General features: G+C 44.0%; 4 protein-coding genes across 5 annotated transcripts; 3 read left to right on the top strand and 1 right to left on the bottom strand.

Moving 5' to 3' along the window:
- Positions 1-185: 185 nt before the first annotated feature.
- On the bottom strand, positions 186-4,556 carry LOC143339342 (uncharacterized). The gene is made up of 7 exons (XM_076760518.1): positions 4,414-4,556; positions 3,359-3,561; positions 3,148-3,240; positions 2,970-3,065; positions 2,764-2,874; positions 2,366-2,489; positions 186-2,281 (listed from the first exon to the last, which is right to left on the bottom strand). The coding sequence occupies exons 1-7, from the start codon at positions 4,436-4,438 to the stop codon at positions 267-269; spliced, it is 2,667 nt and encodes an 888-aa protein (XP_076616633.1). The 5' UTR covers positions 4,439-4,556; the 3' UTR covers positions 186-266.
- Positions 4,557-4,573: 17 nt separating this feature from the next.
- On the top strand, positions 4,574-8,722 carry mettl9 (methyltransferase 9, His-X-His N1-histidine). Of its 2 annotated transcripts, XM_076760520.1 has the most exons (6): positions 4,578-4,730; positions 4,931-5,092; positions 6,120-6,310; positions 6,386-6,595; positions 6,848-7,032; positions 7,119-8,722. In XM_076760520.1, the coding sequence occupies exons 2-6, from the start codon at positions 4,997-4,999 to the stop codon at positions 7,346-7,348; spliced, it is 912 nt and encodes a 303-aa protein (XP_076616635.1). In that variant the 5' UTR covers positions 4,578-4,730; positions 4,931-4,996; the 3' UTR covers positions 7,349-8,722. The 2 variants fall into 2 exon arrangements, with proteins under 2 accessions (XP_076616634.1, XP_076616635.1); XM_076760519.1 differs by having other exon boundaries at positions 4,574-5,092.
- A 478-nt stretch (positions 8,723-9,200) lies between these two features.
- On the top strand, positions 9,201-14,969 carry LOC143339502 (ER lumen protein-retaining receptor 2). Its single transcript, XM_076760762.1, has 5 exons — positions 9,201-9,473; positions 11,375-11,475; positions 11,703-11,861; positions 12,928-13,180; positions 13,754-14,969. Exons 1-5 carry the CDS (start codon positions 9,383-9,385, stop codon positions 13,786-13,788), a joined length of 639 nt encoding a protein of 212 aa, XP_076616877.1. The 5' UTR covers positions 9,201-9,382; the 3' UTR covers positions 13,789-14,969.
- Positions 14,970-16,510: 1,541 nt separating this feature from the next.
- LOC143339182 (uncharacterized) lies at positions 16,511-20,984 on the top strand. The gene is made up of 7 exons (XM_076760272.1): positions 16,511-16,604; positions 17,276-17,478; positions 17,697-17,798; positions 17,894-17,989; positions 18,237-18,347; positions 18,461-18,584; positions 18,712-20,984. Exons 1-7 carry the CDS (start codon positions 16,577-16,579, stop codon positions 20,688-20,690), a joined length of 2,643 nt encoding a protein of 880 aa, XP_076616387.1. The 5' UTR covers positions 16,511-16,576; the 3' UTR covers positions 20,691-20,984.
- The last annotated feature ends 249 nt before the right edge of the window (positions 20,985-21,233 follow it).

Genomic DNA, 21,233 nt, shown 5'->3' with positions numbered 1-21,233 from the left:
TCTGGGTGAGCAAACAAGCCAACCCCCAAACTGTCACGTTACTGGGATTAGTTACTGTAATTACTGCTCTTCAAACTGCATTCCCTTAAATTATTCATTACTGCAAAAAGTAATGTTGTAAAGTAATGTGTTACTGGCCGACACTGGTATTGAAACACCTGCATTGGAGAAACAGTTTACTTCCAAAAAACATATTTTATTGATCCTGTGAAAATGACGTAAAAGACAAAGGAATTTTTTGTTTCAAATAAATAAATTGCACAAATTTAATGAAATTTCCTTCGATGAGCTTTCACAAGCTCAAGCCGACTGAAGGCCATTTCACAGACGGAACACTTATGGGGTTTCTCTCCTGTATGAGTCATTCGGTGTCTCTTCAAAATACCTGTGGATTTAAAATATTTCTCACATGTTGGGCATTTATACGGCTTCTCTCCCGTATGCATCCTCATGTGTGCTGTCAGGTAATAGGACTGCACGAAGCCCTTGCCGCATTCCTGACACTTGAACGGCCTCTCCCCGGTGTGATAGCGAGTGTGTATCTTCAGCTCTGATGCGGATGTGAAACTCTTGCCGCACTCGTTGCACGAGTACGGCCTTTCCTCTGTGTGGGTGAGGTCGTGCCTCTTCAAGGAGCTCGCACTTCGGAACAGCTTGCCGCAGTGGGAGCACGGGTAGCGCACGCCGGTGTGGAGTTTTGCCACGTGGAGGTCCAAGCTTCTTTTAAGCGCGTAGGCTTTTCCGCAGTGCTCGCAGCAGAAGCGCTTCTCCTTGGCGCTGCTGTGACAGCACAGCCTGTGGATCTTCAGGGCGGCGTTGGACTTGCAGCCTTTCCCGCAATCCCAGCAGAGGAATGGAGCCTCGTTGGTGTGAGTTCGGTCATGTAACGTTAAGGCGGATGCATAACCGAAGGCTTTGGGACACTTGGGGCATTTGAAAGGGAGGTCGCCCGTGTGGAACCTCTCGTGCCTGATCAGACCTCTCAGGTCCGTGTAAGCTCGTTCACACAGAGTGCAGGCAAAGGGTCCCCTGAAGTCATGCGCTTCCACATAGTGCTGGTTGAGGTCTATGAAACCCTTGAAGCTCTGACCGCACTTGGTGCACGGACGAGGCTTGTGTCTCAGATTATGTGTTTTAAGTCTTGCTGCGTCTGAGAACGACTTGTTACATTCCACACAATGCAGTGAAGTATCCGTCTTTTTCAACTTAAAACCTTTCGATTTCTTGCCCCTCTGATTAGCTGGATGACGTCCCTGACCCTGCTCTCCTAACTGGACTTTGCTGACCAACGGTTGAAGGTCTTGCTTCATGGGAAGAGGTATTATGTCTCCAGAAGGAGTCTCCACTTCTTTCTGATTTACTTCCCCCTGCTTTGGGTCTTGAGGGTTTTCGGCTGCCTCAGAGGACCAGCTCTGAGGCTGTGCCACAGTGATTCGACACACATTTAACTCATGTCTCTTCAGGTCGTACTGGAACTGAAAGCGTTTCTCACAGCGCAGGCACTGGAAAGGCCGCTCTCCTGTGTGGGTTCTCTGATGCCTTCTCATATCCGATGCACGACTGTATGTCTTACCACACGTGGGACAAGTCTTACCGGTCGGTGGAACTCGAGGAGCCTTCTTTGGCTGCTCATTTTTGGGTATCATTGAAATGTTTTTCATTTTCAGACTTCGGTATTGTCTGACTGGTCTTTGGGATGTGATCACAACAGGTGCATACTGTACTACATTAGATCCATTGATGTTTTGCACTTGTTCACCAGTTACTGTCCTCGGACTGACCCCCTTGTTATCTTCTTTTGAGTCTGTGGTTCTGACTAATGCCTCAGTTTGCTCATCATCTTTGATGTTCATCATCAAGTCTTCAACAGAGGGTTTATTCTCTGTGGTGGCAGTCTCCTCAGCAACAATTTCAACATTATAACCTACTTGGACCCCAACAGCACAAGAGTCTACACTCATCTTATCCCCAACCAAAGGCTCAACATGTTGAACAGAGCGTGAGATCTTGCCCCCCGCTCCTGCTTCACTGTTAGCGCAGGACTGGTTCTTCAAACCTCTGATGTTTGTCTTTCTCCTTTTTTGTTTGTCACTCTCCGTTTTAACAGAGTCCGCACCTTTTCCCAGTGTAGCAGTCTCCACTGTCAGTTCTTTGTTGAATGCATCCATGTAATCAGTTAACATATTTGCTTCTCGTGGTGTTTCTTCCCGATCTGTCGAGACGCTTACCAAAGGTGGTAGACAGAGAGCTGAACAAATGCTGGCACCAACTGCCGGATTATCTGAAAATTAAAATACACACAGAAACCATTACAGCCGCGTGCTGTGAATTTGTAACATCCATCCAAACTCGACAGCATGCTTACCGTTTTCACTTAGGTGACTGAGACCTTTTTGATATTCCAGAAGAGATTTCAGTTCCTGAGACTGACAGAAACACTTGATGCATTCGGACAGAACTGAAGGCACATCGCTGAGCATACAGGAAACCTGCTCATGACAAAGATTATATCAATGGAATTCTTAAAGATTTTGGGAAAAACTCTTATTTGTTTTCTTTAAGAATATATATGCAGAGATGGAATCAGGATATAGCTAGCATAACTTAGCTCACTGGGAAGACAGCTAGCTTGACTCAGTTCAGGACTACATCTACAAACACCAATAAAGCTCACCAATTAACACATGGAAAACTGCAAATTGCCAAAATGAATATTTCCACCATTGCTCCAGTTCCATCTGTAATGCACTGAATGGATGTTACCTGTTTAAGATTTGGCACAGTGAGTAACTTGTCAAGCTGCAAGAGGAATATCTCCACAAGCATCCGTATGTCTTCAAAGTACTTGTCTCCAAATCTCGCTGGGAAAACATCCTGAAATTGAGTGAGTGGTTTTAATGGATATTGTTGAACAGTTTTCAACAGAAAGGATAAAAATATCTACAAGCTTTAAGTCCAGAGACACCTACCTGGAAGAAGTGCTGTCTCTCCTCCTGGTCTTTAATAAGGGTGTTAACCAGACTGAGGAGGTTTGATGCTGACGATCCATCTCCTGAATCACGAATCTGTGGTAAAGAGCAACGCCTGGTAAAGTCTGGTTGCCACTTCATGGGAACCAGACAGTGCATGAAATAAAACTAAATGTACCTCCGTGTTCCACAATGAAGTGACTACATCAAGGTGTGGTTGAATGGTCCCAAGGTCTATCGTCTTCTCTGGGCGACACAACTCCAGCGTCAGCTAAAACCAAGAAAAGTTTGTAACTTTGTAGCCTTACACGAAGCGTCAACACTGTCCTGTCTCTGAAATACAGCATGTGGGTTGCAAAAGGCCCATCAATAGCTCTAGCATACAGTACCTGAGCCCGGAGGCCAAGGCTCAGCAGACACCTCTGCCTGCGATTAAGAAGCTCTGGGACAATGTCTGTGACTGCTGTCACAAAGTCGTCCAGCAGCCCATAATTGGCCACCACTTTCTGCTGGACAGTTGCCCAGATTACTGCAGAGACCAGGCGAAGTGGTGGGACCAGGAGGCGCAGACAGGACAGGGGTAGAGGGGGGTCTGTAATGAGAGATGAATGACATGAGTCGTTTTAAGAGAAGCGATGCAGGTAACACTTGCTGATTAAGGAAATATGATCTTTGATAAATGGGCAAGCAAGAGAATACACTGGTATTTAAAAGAGAGGAGGTGAGGAAGGTGTTCTGACATGCAAATAATGAGATGCCAAATACCATTCAAGACTATGATGTTCTGATAGCCTCCATGTAGAGTATAATTTGGTCATTTTTATTACAAAATATTTAGGCTGTTTAAATTAACAGATATATCTTGAACAGTACTTAAAGTATTATACAAACGTGCCTACACACTACTGGCTGCAGCCATAACCGTCATGCTCTGGCGAAAGAAAATTATCGAAATGACGTGACACAAAATCTAAACTTTTCTCGAAATAGGTTTTAGTCGTCGTATTATATACATGCCGAATTCTAGAGCCCTTGTAGACAGTTCTTTGCTTTTATTTCACGGGCCACGTACGTATGAAAAAAGGGTAACCGTGCTTTAATTTGACAGATTCAAAACGGAGTTCTGCATGCCATGTTTAAAGTGACGGGCACAACGAATAACGGGGTAACGTTCGAGTACACCGTAGTACTGTCCAGCAACCAGCCTGCGCAGCACATTAACAAAGCTAACAGCGAGGATTGACTAATGCACACGTCCCGGAAAGAGAGAGTACACAATAAATCTGTCGAATGTTCACTTTTTTGTTGAATGGTTTAAATAAAAGTCAAACATTTCACACCCAACGTGAACTCAGCGGGTTATTTTAGAGGTTATGGAACGAGGCCACGGCGATGATGTCACGATAATAAAAAATGAAGTATTTCATCAAAACATTGCTGCTACCTGTCTTCTCAGAAATGTGCTGCATATTTCGGCTTCACTAGTTTTGTTCTCTTCCCAGCAACAGAAATGCCAACAAACGACGAAGTTGCAGTTAAAGCCAAACAGCGGCCAATCGCGGACACAGTTCCGGGGACACATTTAGCGGTGACTCAGGAAGTGTAGCCAATGCGGATGTAGCTTTTGTTGTCATAATGGGTAGACACCACACGGGTGAAACAGTCCGAGGATATTAGTGAGAAAGAGTCAGACAATGGATTCACAAGACTAAGATGGCGAGTAAATAACAGCTGGCTTTCTTAAATCCACCGCACCCTCAGGTTTGTTTGTTTGTTGTCTTGGAACTGGAGACATGCACTGTCGTGTTGGTTTACAGTTGGCTGCCATTACCGTCTTTATCATCATCTAATATTAACACACAGTGCTATCCACTGGCCAGTCTGTTCGCTTCTTCGAGACTACATCCGCTGCCTGTCCGCTCTCCCTCTCAGGCTTGTTGTCCATTATGTGTCATCTACAGCTGAGGACATTGATTTTTGTAGCGTGGGTGCTGGGCTACATCGCCTTTCTGCTCTCTATCAGGAGGATGTGGACGGGGAAGTATGTCCGCAGTCCGCTCGTCCGTTCACTGTTTATGGACATGGTGAGCGAGAGGGAAGCAGCCGCGATTGAGACACAAGAGGTATGAATTATTGATCAGTCGATGATTAAATAGTCATCAGCATTGTATATGAACTTGCATGGTCAAATTGTTTGGCCAATGTGCACGTGGAGACTAGACTCGTGTGCACTTTTTCCTATTAGCAGGGTGCAGATTGTAGAGTTGACACATTTTTAAATGGAATTTGGCATGAGTCTGTCAAAGGTGTGGCAGATAACAAAATGGGCTTATCATCCTGCCATACTTAATTTTATTTACCTGCAAGGACGTGTGTACTCACCTGCCGTTTTGATAGTCTCACAGTTTAGTTTAGAAACTGTCGTCTGATTTGAACATGATGGTTTCTGGACTTTCTGGTAGATGTCCTAGTGTCTCAGTGTATCATATCTGAAATGTTTTTCCAGTCTTACTAAACTCCCATTGAGACCCAGAAGAGTGTCACGGCTCCAGATTCCTGCCAACTATAATTAGCAGTTAGCTCACATTTAATCATAGCTACATCTTAGCAGTCTGCAAGAAAGGCTAGAGTAGTCGTGTGCACTGTGCATGTACACATCCACATCCCCAAAACTCAGTGCGATAGGTGCTGTGTACCAAACAATCAATTGAAATACAGTAGGAAAGTATCTGCACACTGCACACTTTGTACCACTGATAAACACTGATGTGAAAAAAGTATAATGCAAAGATGTATTCCAAAAATCATTCAGTCACACAGAGAAGTCCAAGAGAGTATGAAGAACTTATTTAAAGGTGGATGCCATAACTTAGCCTGACACTAGGGGGCAACAATAACTGCAAAAGATACACAATGTGTCAAATGTTTCTCTCTCTATACATGTTAAAACGACGTTGTTAGTGATGTATGTAGTTTGTTTTGGCGACTATATATTGATCCTAGGGGAAACTGGTTTACTACCTAGAAGCCATTAAGCTGTAAAATGTTGAGGAAGTAGATCCAATCAAAGTCTTAAAGTTTCCCCCACTGTAAGGGGTTCTTCTTCTCTTGAGTTTGAATCGTTCTCGTATCTTTTTCCTGTGGCTCTAGTGGTACCAGTGCTGTCCTGACCTGCTCGGAGAATCGGTGCAGCCCTTGTTCATCCAGAGCCACCTGGACTCAGACACCAAGGCTTTCCTCAAGCGGAGTGTGGAGAAATCAGGCTGGCTGTTCACCCAGCTCTACCACTCTTTTGTATCGACCATCCTCGGCCCTCTGGTCTCCCGCACGTCCATCAACGGGTGAGTAGTGCAGACACGGATCTCGTCTCTGTTCCACCTGCGGTGTATCTTCCTCTGACGCGCTGTCTGTCTCAGGTTTCTGGGTCGTGGCTCTATGTTTGTGTTTTCTGCGGAGCAGTTCCAGCAGCTGCTTCGGATCGGTCCAGAGTGGCGGGCTGACAGACTGCTGGACCTGGGAGCTGGAGATGGAGGTGTCACAGAAGTGATGGGAGCCCATTTCAGAGAGGTTTATGCAACTGAGGTTTCACCACCCATGAAGTGGCATCTGCAGAGGAGGAATTACAAGTGAGCAATAAATCACAGGCCAGATTTAAAGTCAAAATTCCTTGTTTATTTGTTGTTTCGATGAATTCAGTGAGAAGTGCATCCCACAGCACTAATTCCATCAGTACAGCAACAGATATGGACATATATTATGCTGATTTTACCACGTGAGGGATGCAACGTACAAAATGTGAAGATGCCTAAAATTCTAATTCTTGCACTCTTACTAGTAACTTGTTACCGTCTGAAAATCCCGTTTTCTGTCCCGCTCAGAGTTCTGGGCATAGATGAGTGGCAGCAGACTGGTTTCCAGTATGATGTGGTCAGCTGCCTGAACCTGCTGGACCGCTGTGACGATCCTCTGCACCTCCTGCAGGACATCAGGCGATCGCTCGTTCCCAACACAGGCAGACTCATCCTGGCTGCAGTGCTTCCCTTCCAGCCTTACGTGGAAGTCGGTCAGTCGGGAATCAGTATTCTGTGCATATACAGAATTCTGTATACTTTCTGTATAATCCAAATATGTTTCTATTTCTTTGCTTAGGAGGAAGATGGCAGCGCCCCAAAGAACACCTTAAAGTGAAAGGAAAAACTTGGGAGGAGCAAGTAACCGAACTGACAAATGAGGTTTTCCGAAGGGTGGGGTTTGAGGTGGAGGCTGTCACCCGGTTGCCATATCTCTGTGAAGGAGACATGTATAATGATTACTACGTTCTTGATGACGCAGTGTTTGTTCTCAAGGCCTCAGAGGATCGTTCAGGACCTGCTCATTGAATACCAAATGCACTGTGGCGCCGTCACAGGCCCGTATTTTGCTAACCTAACTTTATCTCGTCGTTTCCTCCCGGGTGGATTTTAGTGCAATTCTCACAAGCTTCATTCATAAAACACAGTATTTCTGACTAGAAATGTTGAGTCAGGTATGAAGCTCAGGTACTGTAGTTCCAACATTTACCAGCCATCTTGTGTGACAGTGATACCTCTACTTTAAAAGCAAAAAAAAAAAAAAAAACTGAATGGCAGTTTGCCTGTAATTAAATGCCATTGAAGATCAAATCTTCTGAGACATATCACTATGTTGTGTTTGTTCTATAAAGTCTGTTATGTGTGGGCAGTGTTTTATCATTCTGTAAGATCAATGGGAATAATCATGGTTGAATCTTTGTTGAACTTTGTACTTTAATTTTTTCTGTGTCTAAGTCAAAGGACCAGTGTGTGTACACACTTGACTTAATCACTTCTAGGCTTTTAGAAATGTAATGATTTATATATTTTTTTAAGCTTGTAATCAGTATGACAAAAGTAATATGAGGCCTTCTTGAAGCAAGCCTGTAACTTATGTGAAACGGTGGCTACTGTGGCCCCCAAGTGCCACAAGGGGGACGTGTTAGCAAGCTGAAAACACAGCACTGATGCATTATCATGCAATAAAGTTGTTATGGCAAACAATTGCGCCTTTACGCATACAGTAGTAGGAGCCATATTAGCATTCGTTTGGAGTCTCATCCTCCTGAGATAAATATTTGGCTCCTCAGCAGCTGAAATTCTGCACTGTGTTCACCAGCTAGTTGCTAACATCTATCTGCTGTTTGTAGGTGAGAACAGCCCTTTTCAGTGGCTGGAAATGAGCCTTATGAGAGGGAAGTGACCCAAAATAGACTTAAAGGCTCCATGGAGATGAGGGGGCCTGCAAAGTTGGGTGTTGTTTGAGTGAGTTTGTCACTACGAACGACCCTTAGAAAAAGGCAATAAATCTGCTAAACTGTCAGTTATGCAACAATATCTATCTTAAGTTTGTTAACATGAGCCTCCATAAGATAATGGTCATACCAGACCAAGTACAGCTGTAGCAGAACAGCCCTGAGTGTACTGGATTAAACTAGTGTGTTTTACTCCTTTTGAATTCAACTTTTTATTTGGAAGAGGAAGATTGTGTTATTTCTCCTTTCAAACGTTCCATGGCCTCGCTTTACATTGCTGCTGTGCCCTGTGAGATGTCACAGCACAACAGACAAAAATGTGCCACGATTAATGCCATATTTGTATTGAAAGAGCATAATCTGGGTTGCAGGATAAAAGAAATCTAGATTATTTTTGGCATTTGTATGTTCTCATTCTTCTGTGTCAATAAATGAATGTGATGTGTAAGTTGTTGAGATGATCTTATGTACTGCAGAATTGTCAGTGTGAATTACAGTCCATAGCAAAAAAAATACACAATGGTTTGTATTGCGTAAGTGTTTCCTGCTGCAGATGGCTTTTTCACACTTGTATATTGCACATTTACAGTTGCACAATCAGCCACAGCTGGAAGTAGAATAGTTGTTCCCTGATACAGCATTTCTACACTTTTGTGTTTAGTGTTTAGCTCTGTTTCTGCCTGAGTTTAAATTGAAATATTACTCCTTTCATTTGACAATAAGTATTTTCTCCACATAGCTGGGGTGCATTTCCTTGTACATGACACCTAGGTGCTGAAAGAAGGAGCTCTAATTTACTATGTTTCCCACAGAGCCTGGAGGCAGCATCCGTATATCATAATTTATGCAAATTAAGCATCCTTGCGTTCTGATTGGCTGAGCGCACCAGCGTTTCCCGTCTTGCATTGGGTACTGTTGTCTTGGCCACGTCCCCAAGCCACGTCGCGCTTTGCTCGCCATTTTCCCATCTTCTGAAGCGAGAATCTGTCTGTTCTAGTGTCACGGTGTCATTCAACACTGTCAGGTCATCAATTAATCGTTACCGGAGACGAACTGAGCTCTTTACAGAGTTTTAAATCGGTGTACTTCTGCTTGCGCTGCCATAAACATGAACATTTTCAGGCTAACCGGCGATCTCTCCCACCTAGCAGCCATCATCATCCTGCTGCTAAAAATATGGAAAACCAGGTCTTGTGCCGGTGAGTAGTCTTACACCTTAACTTAGAGTTTGCATGACCCCCTGTCTTGCACAGAATGTGTCCTGCCATGTAAATGGACAGTGTAACCAGACGAAGTGGGTCTCGACTGTGCAACGTCTTCTGTAGTGGTTCCTTATTAGCCGGTTCTCGGCTAACGCTAGCTCGCTGGCTAGCAACACCAACACTGGCTAGTCAATTTTCATACTGTCACTGTCATGGTTAAGAACATGACGAGCATGACGAGGTGCGTTGTGACACTTGTTAATGGCTCTTGTCGAGAGGAAGTACCTGTAAAGTCAAGCTAACAGCAGCTGTCTTGCTAGCTAGCCCTGACAAATGCAGCTGGCCCCGTAAGAACGTCAGGTAACGTTAGGGACACGGGGACCAGAGGGCCACAGAATTTGTTAGTTTGACATTTTGGGCCTCGCCGTTTCAACTGTTGGTGGAAACTGTGCTAGCTTCACGTCTTGCGTTGCGCCCCAGTTCTTCTCATATCTTACGTTAGTTGCGTTAGCCCTGTGTGACCTTTCTGACGTGGCAGCATTGAGTGCTCACAGGTTGACAGCTGGAGATGCAAAGTCGGTGACTGAATGATATGCTTTTGCATTCACTCAAAGGGAATAGTTGATTGTGTCGTGCTGTATTATCGCGGTTAAACTTTGCTGTGTGTTGCTGCTCTTCCACCGGTCAAAGGTCAGGGCCGTATCACAGCAAACCAGGTCGTCATCTGATTTGTGTCATTACTGGTGTTTGCTTGAGATTAAACCAGACTGCTCTACATGAAAGTCAATCCTGTTTAAGCTTTTTCTGCTGCCACTTGTAAACATACCAGGTAAACAGAGAGGCTTGCTACACATCAGGGTGAAGACAGACATACACAAACCTACACCGCAAACTGCCTATTTGAGCGCTGCAGTGTAACTGTGTAATATATATTAGTCTTTTCTTGGCTGTTGTATTTCATATGCATTGTCTGTGCACAGGCTGGCTGCAGAGAATTGGACATTGGAGAGTGAATGAATGAATAAAGTTTTGTTTCTCCTGCAGAGATGAAGTGGGAGGGCATAAGTTGTTAAAAAGTAGTAGAGAGCTGTGGAGCCATGTGTGAGGTCTGTGGTTTACTGTGAGTAATTCTGGGTTATTGTATTTGGGCAGAGACAATGCTGTTTGCTTTAAAATGTGTTATTTGAGGTAGCAGCCACTGTAACATCTGGTGGTGCAGGTCACATTGAAACTGTTCGGATGAATAGACTTCCCTTTAGGTAAGAGTTCATTCTGTCAGCCGTCTGCTTCAGGGGCACGTTCGATACAAACCAGGTTTTCCAGCTGCTGGTTTAACAACCAGCACTTGCCAATGTTGCCCAGTTTGTTGAAATGTGTAGCGTATGGCCGTAGCTCGGGGACACGTGTGCAAGCAGTGAGTCCACCAGATTTATTTACGTTGGTCGCATAAACAAACAAAGTAAACTCCAAAAATGTCAAGAAATATTTGTATACCTATTGATCTCATTTAGCAGAAAAGTTGAACCATACATTTTCTGAACTAGTTAAGTCATTATAAAACACACTACATTCTCTCTTTCAGTTTTCAACTCTGGTTTGGTTGAACTAAACCCTCAATTCACTGAGTTAGATGTGAAAATACTCTGGCTCTCCTGTTTTCCCTGCTGCCTTCACTGGCCTCTTTTTCTACTGGGTTAGCTCACTGAGCAGCAGCTCTCACTCCCTCTTCAGAGCCAGGCCATTTCACAGTAACAAAATGACAAAAATCTTCCAAAAAAAAAAAAAACAACCAGCGATGATCACAGTCAGCCGTTAGCTTCTTCCAGTTGCCTGATCCTCATACAAATCTGTTTCTGGGATGCAAAAATGTTTGAATGTCCTCTGCTGTCTCCTCACAGGTATTTCTGGGAAGAGTCAGGTCCTGTTTGCCTTAGTGTTCACCACTCGCTACCTGGACCTGCTCACCTCCTTCATCTCTCTCTACAACACCACCATGAAGGTGAAACACGTAGCTCCTCATTCTCATATCCTGCAGCATTTTTCTTTTCACAAAGCACACAGTGTTTGAGTTTAACTAGTACACCAAGTCGACACACCCGTGTTTGCTAGCGGATGACGTTGCCCGGCGAGATGTAACAGACTCGTGTCATCGCCGCATAATCGCGATGGACCGACACACACCAGGACCAGTGAATGTTCATCTTTCATGCTGTCGGTGTCTTTCAGATCATCTACATTGGATGTGCGTACGCCACTGTGTACCTGATCTACCTGAAGTTCAAGGCGACTTATGATGGGAATCACGACACGTTCAGAGTGGAGTTCCTGGTCGTCCCTGTTGGTGGACTTGCTTTCCTGGTTAACCATGACTTCTCTCCCCTGGAGGTTAGAAATACTGCGCAAACACACTCTGATACCTCACCAAATTCAATTCTTTTGTATGCACACATTACTCCGTCTCTCTCCTGTGTGTATGCTTTGTTCCTCTCTCTCTCTCTCGAATCTCTTTTTTTACCAACTGTGCTTGCGCCACTAAAACTAATGAAATGTCTTCGCTTGTAAAGACATTACTATAGATTAGCTACTCGGAAACATCTGAAGTGGCATTCAGTCAAAAGCAATTTGCTGTGTAAACAGGAAGTCACTGTTGCATCACAAGCTGCAACAGTTTTAGGGGTAAAAAACAGTGATAACTTACTTGACAGTACTTTCTAAACAGTTTTACTTATACAGTATGTGTTTCAGAGCTAGTAGTGATCAAGTGTCAGGTCAAATCTGATCACCATTTTACATTGCACGGTTTCACTCTATAAACACATCAAATATTAGCAAGCTGCTGTTGTTTCGTCAGCTCTGCATCAGTCACACATCGGCAGTTAGTGGGTGTAAATATTTACCAGCAAAGCTTTGCATAAGCACCGGTTTGTGCGATGACATGAAACACTTGCATATTAATGAGCAAAACAGCTGTAGCATGATGTGTTTGCCTTACTTGACGTTGCGATGTCGATGCTGCACCCGTACTCGCATATCACGCACCCCTGAACTTTAGCGTCTGATGAATTGGAGCGTCCAGTGCAGCTTTATGCGCTGGGCCGAAAACGAGGTTTATACGAGGTTCCCACAAAGAAGAAGCCCTTCGTGAATGACTGGGGCTGCGACTGGCAATCAGCTCTTCTGCTTTGCTGCATTACGCGCCAGGCTAATATTTTACAATACAAAGGCCACACTCTTTGTCTCTCAGTGTTTTGGGTAACCGGGGGGCTGAAGCTTTACAGGGAAACTACGTCACAAGCGCCCTCACAGGATTCTTGCACACAGCCTTATCTTTCAGTCGGATGTGATAAAAACGTTTCTAGGACAAGTAGGCAAACATATCTGAATTCATTCAATGCATATCAGTGCTCTTTTCCTCCTCCTTAGTCTTCTTCTATGTCTGTCTTTGGCCCAGATTCTGTGGACATTCTCGATCTACTTGGAGTCAGTGGCCATCCTGCCTCAGCTGTTCATGATCAGCAAGACCGGTGAGGCCGAGACCATCACCACCCACTACCTGTTCTTCCTGGGACTCTACAGAGCCCTTTACCTCATCAACTGGATATGGAGGTTCTACTTTGAGGGGTTCTTTGACATGATCGCCATCGTTGCTGGGGTGGTGCAGACCATCCTTTACTGTGACTTCTTCTATTTGTATGTAACAAAAGGTGAGTGCCGCTGCGTTTTTGTTGAATTTTCTAAAACAGGTTGAAACGGTGAGTGTTTTTCTGTTGCTGTCTTAGTCGGTTAGGCATCAGGAAGTGCTGCTTTAGACTAAAGAAACAATCCCGATGTTGGGAACACCAGTCACCCCCACTGCAGTAGAAGTTTTCTAGGTGAATATCTGAGTATCAGGGCATGGCGGTTCACAGCAGGGGGCGACTAATAAAACTGAGGTGCCATGAAATGTTCAATTAGATAAACAGGAAAGTGTATGCTTTTATCGCTTTTTTAAAAGTTTTCCTTCATGAAATAGTGGAGTTTTAGCTCTTCAGGGCTCTAAAAACAATAAAGATTAAACGATCTGAGATGGAAACATCGTTCATTGGTTAGCTTGGTCACAGTTCGTGGCATTTTCTTGCTGTAAAGGGACTTAACTGGTTTTGGAACCATCACATAAAAGCATAACTACCTGCATGCATTAAGAAAATATTTGTTTTTTGTGATCTCACACATATAAGTGTGAAACAATACATGTGTTTTTTTGGTCTGTGTTAAACATAAAAACTGTCTTGTTTCAGTACTGAAAGGAAAGAAGCTGAGTCTGCCAGCTTAAGTGCCAAAGAGGAGTGATTTGGCAGACTCATAGAGGAGGGTCAGAGGGGAGGAGGAGCGGAAGTGGACACCTCTGACGACCCCCCCACCTCCCCCTCCACAACCGCTTCCTCCTCTTCCCTTCCCGCCGGTGTAAGATGCCTGAGACAGAGAGCGAGCGGGAGCTGCTGGCTTTCTTCTGATCCCGAATCAGTGGAATCAGAACCCCCTGCAGAGGCTGGCCCATGGCCTTTGGATTTCTGTTTGATGCATCTTGCCTTAACTTTTTTTATCACTCTGTATAAAGGAAGAAAAGAAAAAAAAAAAAGCAAGAAAAGTTTTCTACAGAAAAATGTGTAAGATTTGACACATTGGTGAATAAGAGATGTAAAATTGCCTCTGATTTGGCATTGTATGATATTGAAGTGGACTTCTTGTGGTGGGATATTATTGACTGAAGCGTTTGTAATAGTATTTGCAATCGAAATAAATGTGCATTGTTTTTCCTGAATCAATTGGGGAGGAATTTGTCGATTCCTCAGATCTTTGGTGGTCAATTTGTTCATGTTTTTCTCTCCTATTTTTGACCACGATGCATTCCCATGTATAAGGACAATCTGTTTTAGTTGCCAAGCCCTCGGTAGAATATAAATTGAGTGTAGTTGCCTCTGTGTCATGTTATTGCTCCATATTGAGCTGAATGCTCAGCAGGAAATGACACATAAAAGGTTGAAATGATGCCAATGAGCTCTCATCGCTGTAAATGGCTTTCTTCATTTGAGTGCTCCATTCATGACCCAATGAGGACAGTATATCACCTGTAAGTACACATTGCCGCCCACCCACTCGTGTCAGTGGGCTCTTTTAAATGTTTCAGATGAGTGAATTCTGTATGTGAGCCATCACGACAGAAATGGAAGTCTTTCGTTTTTCTTTTAGGTGCCATTGTATTTATCTTTTAATGTTCTTCCTGGTTTCCAGTGAACGGTCTGTAGAATTGTCCACCTGTTGTGCATCATTTTATCAGCAGGGTTAAATCTCCCCGTCAGAGACGAGCACAGCCCTACGAACACTGTTCACGCTGAATACTTCTCAAGACATTTCTGTTTGCCTCTGTCACGCAGATCATTCCAAGTTTCCTTTTAATTTCTTACCGGAGCTTTTTGCATGATGTTGCCACCACAAATAAAGACTTTATGGGAATCGTCTGTCTCAATGCTGTGGTTACAGTCAGGTACAGGAGTGCTCCACTGATCCAGCGTCACACTCCTGAAGTGCTGTCGGACTTCCAATGGAGAGTTTAAAAAAAAAAAAAAAAAAAAGCCCAAATCATTGCAGCAGAATCAGATGTGGACTTTTCAGTCAAGTATGCTTGATGCAACTGAAGTTGGACTTCTGTACAAAGTGTAACAAGCACAAAATTAGTTGTTCCAGTTAAGCACATTTCAAGCACACTATTCAATAGTCTGGATGCAAGTACACTTTAGCATGCTCAGTGTGCTAATGTTTAATACATGAATGTCCTGGACAGAGTGAAATAGACGCTGCAGTGACTGAGGGCTGTGGCTAAACCCTGTGGCAGAGTGTGAGAGCGGGGTAACTTAAAGATTCCCTCCAGGCATGTTTTAAGATTTACATCAAATACTCTTCTTTGAATAATAATAATGTGTGTCTGTTACCTTGTTTTTTTTTTTTTTTCAAGTTCAATTACCTTGTCAAAATCTATTTAAAATTCCCGAATCTGTGAACTAGCAATTATTTTTCATTTCCAAAATTGAACTGTTGGACACCAGAAGTCTCCTGCTTGACTGAAAAGTCAGTTGTCATTGTCTGTGCGCTGGAGGCTTCCACAGCACACTTGTGTCAGTTGAATATTTATTTCCAAACTGGTTTTAAACTAAACCTAAACTGGATTTTCAGTGAGCGCAGACAAACTTTCCACCTTCAGGGTGTTCAGAGTGTCCCACTTTCACATTCTGTCAGCTGGATGCATGAATCCCTGTGAATGAATGACTGGATGAATATCTCACACATGAAGTATTTTAATTCACACACATTAAATCACAACATGAACACACCTATCTATGAAATGAAGACGTATGCATGTTTTTTCTTTAAATCAATTTTACACAGGTGTTTTAATGAAGATTTTTTTTTTTTTTTTTTTAATTTATTGTGCAAAACACACACACGTCATGTTTAATCTCACTGCAAATGATTAGTCATGCCCTGCACTCTGTCCCACTGATTTTAACCCAGTTGGTATAGAGTCGGTACAACAGCATGCAGGGCTCATGCAAACATGTGCCTGTTGTCCTTACTGTCCACAATATATGATGAGACACAGCTTTAAAAACTATATACGTATAGTTTATTGTTAGATGCTCAGATGGGTTGGTCGGGGCTGGATTGTCTAAAAGTTTACATGACATGAGAAGCGTCGATCGGGGAAACCCGGAACAAAAACACTGTCGGACCAATCTTTGTATCTGTCGAACAGACCCAACTGGACCCAACTGTTATCAGGATATGAAGAGGAAACACTGAGACGGGTAATAGACTTCTTAAAACACACCGGATTGTATTATAGAATGATTTTTTTTTTTTTTTCGTAGACTAATGTAAACTAGATTCTATTCTACACCCTGCTGTACGCCTCTGGTGCGGTAGGTGTCGCTACGCACCTAAAATTTTGTATTGCAGTCAGCTAAAATACGCAAGAAAGAAGAAGAAGAAAAAGAAGCAGAAGAAGAAAATAGTGATGAACATGTCCTGTATATAACTGTAGTTGAGCACAGTGGATAAACAGGATGGAGGAAAACACTTCAAAGGGGATTTGTGAGTAATCTCTCTCGTGCTACAGTTGGAAGCAGTGAAGTTTAACTAACTGTTGAACCACTTCACTCATTCTTAGGGAGGAATGAATTCACTGCTTCTCCGTGTAAATATTCATACAACGGAGGCATTTTTAGCCAGCCCGCCCGATAACTTGCGTTATTGTTGACCCACAATGTGAACTGGAGAGGAACGCTAGCATTACCTCCATTCTCCCCCCTGGGCAGATAACATGTTTAGCTTAGCTTACGGTGGCAGCGTTGGAAAGTTTTAAGAGCCTCTGTGGTGTGTTCACTGAACCTGTGCGTAGAGCTGTCCGCTTGTAATCACATGTTCCTGTCAGGTGTCATCTTCTGAAGTTGAAGCACTGACAGAAGTTCTAACATATCACTGAAAGAACTGTTAGAAAAATGTATTAAAATCACTGCAGTGTTAAAAAGAAACAACCATCAAGAGGTTTCACTGTTCATCCAAACACCGTCATCACAGCTGAGACCGGCTCTGTGCCAAGGCTGCATCTTTAGTCATGAGCACTGTAACAAATGTCAGTGGGATTTTGAATGAGATTTTCTGATAACATTTAAAACAAGAAACAACAACAAAAAACAAGTAAAAGTAAATCAAGACAATTTTGGGTGTAAAAAATAAAAAACCTCCCTTCTGTTAACATTCAGGTGGCCCTCTTCCCCTCTCCGCTCTGCGACTCCTGGTCCCTCCAGTTCGGCTGGTCTCAGCGGTGATCTGGCAGACCGTCCAGCAGAAAGTTGTGGCCGATTATGGGATGCTTGAGGAGTTTGTCTCCATGGTTACAGACATCGTGCCAGAGCTTCTCACTGCTCGCCAAAGGGCCCAACTCATCCTGGGCCTCAGAGCACGGGTGAGGAGGAGCAGTAGTCCATTATCAGTAGTAGCTGCTGTGACTGTGAATGTATTTTGAAATTCAACAAGAATGTGTCACTGGTTTAATAAAGAGACATAAATGGAGGAATTCTGATGAAACCAACATGTAAACTGTTGCAGCGTATTGTGCTGGAGGTTTGAAGGAAGTGTTTTCTGCCGCTGGAGCTCTGAAACGCCGTCGCTTTGTCGTTTTAGCTCATTCTGGAGTTATGTCAGTTTGAAGCCACGGCTGACTTTCAGCTCATTCAGCCACACCTGGACCGAGTGCAAGTGCTCATCGAGGAGTGGGAGATGGAGGTGAGTTTTACGTTCTCTTTAAAAATACTTTCATACTTGCCAATGGTGGGTGTATTCTGCTCAGTTCTTTATAATGCTCATGTCATGTTATGCAGGTCGGTGATGGAAATATGGAGGTTCCCCACTCAGAATTTGTGGATCTAGTTAAGAACTTGCTGAAAAATCCTGATGACAGGGAATGCTACTTTCAGGTCAGTGTTGTTGTTGCACCTTGAAGAATGGTTTCATTGTTCCTCTTGACAGCTGACGGGTCATCCAGATGAACATGAAGTGAGACTTGCATAACTCTAATTTATATCAAATGAATGTGAATGTTTGTGTGTCTCTATGCTGACGTCAGACTCCTTCCCTTGCATCTTATGAAATCTTGATTCTGTAATGAGTTCAGTCATCGTAGTTCTCAGTTGTTTGTAAAAACTGAATATCATATACTTTCAGACCATTTTCCCTGAAGAGTTCGGTCCCTCGTATGATGAAGCACTTCGCTCCTTGGTGTGGACGTTTCTGTCCAGGCTTGAAAAGTTCCTTCCTCTCCCAACCTTCCAACAGGTGAAGAGTCAGACATAGGATGCTACAAAGACGTCAGGTCATTTTGACGTCACTTTAGTCTCCCTCTGAATTTTGCTGTTTTTTGTTATCGGTACATTTCTTTCTTTCCTCAGGTTGCCTCTATGCTGGGTGAGGTGTCCTCAGGCCTGGAGGAGTGTGTGGGCTCCGTGTCTCAGCGTGAGGAGCTCAAAACCCTGCTGCAGTATCAAAAAGACCTCAGTCAACTGGATCACAATGGCAAGCCTCTATAGTTACTATAGCTCCCTTCAATAACTAACATGTTTATATAACATGCTGTTAAACAGCAGGTGTCAAGGTTTAGTCTTTTTCACGACTCTACAGCAGTGTTTTTTTCTCTTGTCAGATGGTTCCTTGGACAGTTCCTGCATTATCTCAGCTCTCAAACTTCCCTCTGTGGAAAGAACTGAGACAGATAAAACACAACCCCAAGCCGACATCTTGACCACTGCGCTGTCACTTATGTCAGATGTGGAGAATGAATCAAAAACAGAGACGGTCACAGGAGATCAGCCAGCGGAGATAGAGGTTGATGAAACTGATTGGACTCCTGGGGAAAATGGAACAGCGGTGCTTTTGGGTGATATTACAAGACATGAAGAGAATGCAGGCCTACTGCAGAGTGGAGCGGAGGACATGTCGCATCGTCTTAAACAATGCTGCGTTCAGCTGAAAAGACTGGACGTGCCGCTGTCTTTGCACTCTCGACCCGTGAGACCAAACAGAGGCCTGAGGCTGAAGAAGATACTTCTAGAAGAGAAAAGAGGTCGTCGTGAAGAGGCCCTCCACGCCTGTAAGCCAGCCTCTCGGAAAACGAAACCGTCCAATAGGGCGCTTTCAGAGGCTGCTGACAATGAGGGTTCGAACGGCTTCATCAAAGACTCCTATAGGGCTCCTGTCAGTGATTTCAGTGAAGAGGACTCATGGTCTTACTACTCAGATGAGGACTCTTGCCACAAGACGACTAGTGGTAGCCCCAGTGCGGTTGATTCATGGTCCGACTACTCAGACGAGGAGTGTTCTGTTGTGACGTCTGTCAGGAGCTTTCTGGAGGATGATTCATCGTCTAGCTGCTCAAATGAGGACCCTTTGTTCATGAGTCCGAAGAATGTACTCGCCGCCAGAGGAAAGCGGGGCTTTTCGGACATCAAAGCGAGCACTCCGAAAAAGACTCGCAAAGTCCAATGCTTTTTCTGCAAGGAGCACATCCAAACAAGCTTGAGAACTCACATGAAAACCCACTTTCCCAGCGGCGACTACGCCTGCCCTCGATGCGACAGCAGGTTTAAACTCCTGTCATCTTTTAAGCTGCACTTGAACCGAACCTGCTTTGAGCACGTCCAGCAGCAGGTGGACCCGGAGAAGCCGGACCAAGCTCAGAATCTGTACAAGTGTGACAAATGCAAAGAGGCGTTCAGGTACAAAGTTTCCCTGGAGAGGCACAAACTGACCCACAACGAGCTCTACTGCAGCGTGTGCAGGAAGGTGTTGCGAGACACGGCGACGCTGGCGAGGCACAAGGCTTCTCACACCCTGTTTCAGTGCAACCGCTGTGATGAGACCTTCACCCTTTTTAAGCCCTTGCTCAAGCATTGCGAAAACATCCACAAAATCAGCAGGCCCTTCAAATGCAACCACTGTCCGAAGACGTTCTCCAGGCTGCGCGTTTTAATCATGCACGAGTGGAAACACACGGGCCACCTGCCGTTCCAGTGCGCCCTGTGCGGCTTGAGATTCAGAACCGACGGAGATCTCCTTTCCCACGAGAGAGTCCACACCAGAGAGAAGCCCTACCTGTGCGCAGAGTGCGGCAAGACTTTCTCCCAGAAGTCTAACCTGCTGCGGCACTTGAATTTGATCCATAGTGAGTCTCGAAATGAGAAGAAGCATTCTTGCTCCCAGTGTGAGAAGTCCTTTAAAGAGAAAGGAGCCCTGAAAAAGCACCAGAGGAGCAAACACTTGAATGAATTGTTCCGCCACCCGTGCCCATTCTGTGGAAAGATGGTCTCGGCGTCAACCATCGCGAGACACAAATTAATCCATACAGGAGAGAGACCTTTCAAATGCACCGTGCCGGAGTGCGACAAGGACTTCAGGTCAACTACAGAAGTGAAGAGGCATGTCCTGATGCACCACACGACAGAGAGGCCGTATAAATGTGATGTCTGTGGCAGGGGCTTCATAAAAATGTGTGTTCTCAACGCGCATGCGAAAATACACTCAGGAAAGAAGCCGTTTGTTTGCCATTTCTGTGGCAAGGCTTTCCTCAAGCGCTACAGCATGCAAAGACACAAAAAACTGGTGCACACATCTGTAACACAGTAAGCCCGACATGGCAGGAATGATCAGTTGAACAGCCAAAATCACAAGCAGAGAGTCACTTGTCACAGAATACGACCGTAATTTGTTTTCAGTGATGTGTGAAAATACACTTCAATATCTAATGAGAACAAAAATTGGAAAGTATATGGCTCACCTCCAGAGCTGCCTACAAGCTGGCTTCAAAGAGTCTGTTTTATATTTGTAGTCAATTTCTAACAGTTTGATTTGCTTCGACATTTAAGTATTTTTTATTTGATTTTCAGTGTGAAGAAATCCTTCGTGCATTCACAATGTTGTAAAAAAAAAAAAAAGAAAAAAAAGAAAAGAAAAAATAAGAATAAAAAAAGCTGAGAAAGCCCAAGCGTGAAGAGATACTTCAGCAGCCAGTGTGTGGATTTATTTTCACAGCAGGATAAATTGTTTGGAGTTGGTCATATTCTTGGATAATTCCTTTCAGCTTGATTAGGCAGTGCATAAAAAAGTTTCAGTTTAATTAAATTCTCAACACAACAATTTAATCCAACACTTAGCAAATGTGAGTGGAAA

The sequence above is a fragment of the Chaetodon auriga genome, chromosome 20, assembly GCF_051107435.1.
Source record: "Chaetodon auriga isolate fChaAug3 chromosome 20, fChaAug3.hap1, whole genome shotgun sequence".
NCBI classification, from domain to species: domain Eukaryota; kingdom Metazoa; phylum Chordata; class Actinopteri; order Chaetodontiformes; family Chaetodontidae; genus Chaetodon; species Chaetodon auriga.
The sequence above is the reverse complement of the archived record's forward strand: the minus strand, read 5'-3'. Positions and strand labels throughout refer to the sequence as shown.

Excerpts from the sequence above, each read along its gene's own strand:
- LOC143339502 (XM_076760762.1), top strand. The coding sequence starts at position 9,383 with ATGAACATTTTCAGGCTAACCGGCGATCTCTCCCACCTAGCAGCCATC. Across the intron at positions 9,474-11,374 it reads GAAAACCAGGTCTTGTGCCG|GTATTTCTGGGAAGAGTCAG; the intron begins GTGAGTAGTCTT and ends GTCTCCTCACAG. Across the intron at positions 11,862-12,927 it reads ATGACTTCTCTCCCCTGGAG|ATTCTGTGGACATTCTCGAT; the intron begins GTTAGAAATACT and ends TCTTTGGCCCAG.
- LOC143339342 (XM_076760518.1), bottom strand. The coding sequence starts at position 4,438 with ATGCAGCACATTTCTGAGAAGACAG. Across the intron at positions 3,562-4,413 it reads GCACATTTCTGAGAAGACAG|ACCCCCCTCTACCCCTGTCC; the intron begins GTAGCAGCAATG and ends CTCTCATTACAG. Across the intron at positions 3,066-3,147 it reads CTTCATTGTGGAACACGGAG|ATTCGTGATTCAGGAGATGG; the intron begins GTACATTTAGTT and ends TCTTTACCACAG.
- LOC143339182 (XM_076760272.1), top strand. The coding sequence starts at position 16,577 with ATGGAGGAAAACACTTCAAAGGGGATTT. Across the intron at positions 17,990-18,236 it reads ACAGGGAATGCTACTTTCAG|ACCATTTTCCCTGAAGAGTT; the intron begins GTCAGTGTTGTT and ends ATATACTTTCAG. Across the intron at positions 18,585-18,711 it reads CAGTCAACTGGATCACAATG|ATGGTTCCTTGGACAGTTCC; the intron begins GCAAGCCTCTAT and ends TTCTCTTGTCAG.
- mettl9 (XM_076760519.1), top strand. The coding sequence starts at position 4,916 with ATGTGTCATCTACAGCTGAGGACATTGATTTTTGTAGCGTGGGTGCTG. Across the intron at positions 6,311-6,385 it reads TCCCGCACGTCCATCAACGG|GTTTCTGGGTCGTGGCTCTA; the intron begins GTGAGTAGTGCA and ends TGTCTGTCTCAG. Across the intron at positions 6,596-6,847 it reads CTGCAGAGGAGGAATTACAA|AGTTCTGGGCATAGATGAGT; the intron begins GTGAGCAATAAA and ends TGTCCCGCTCAG.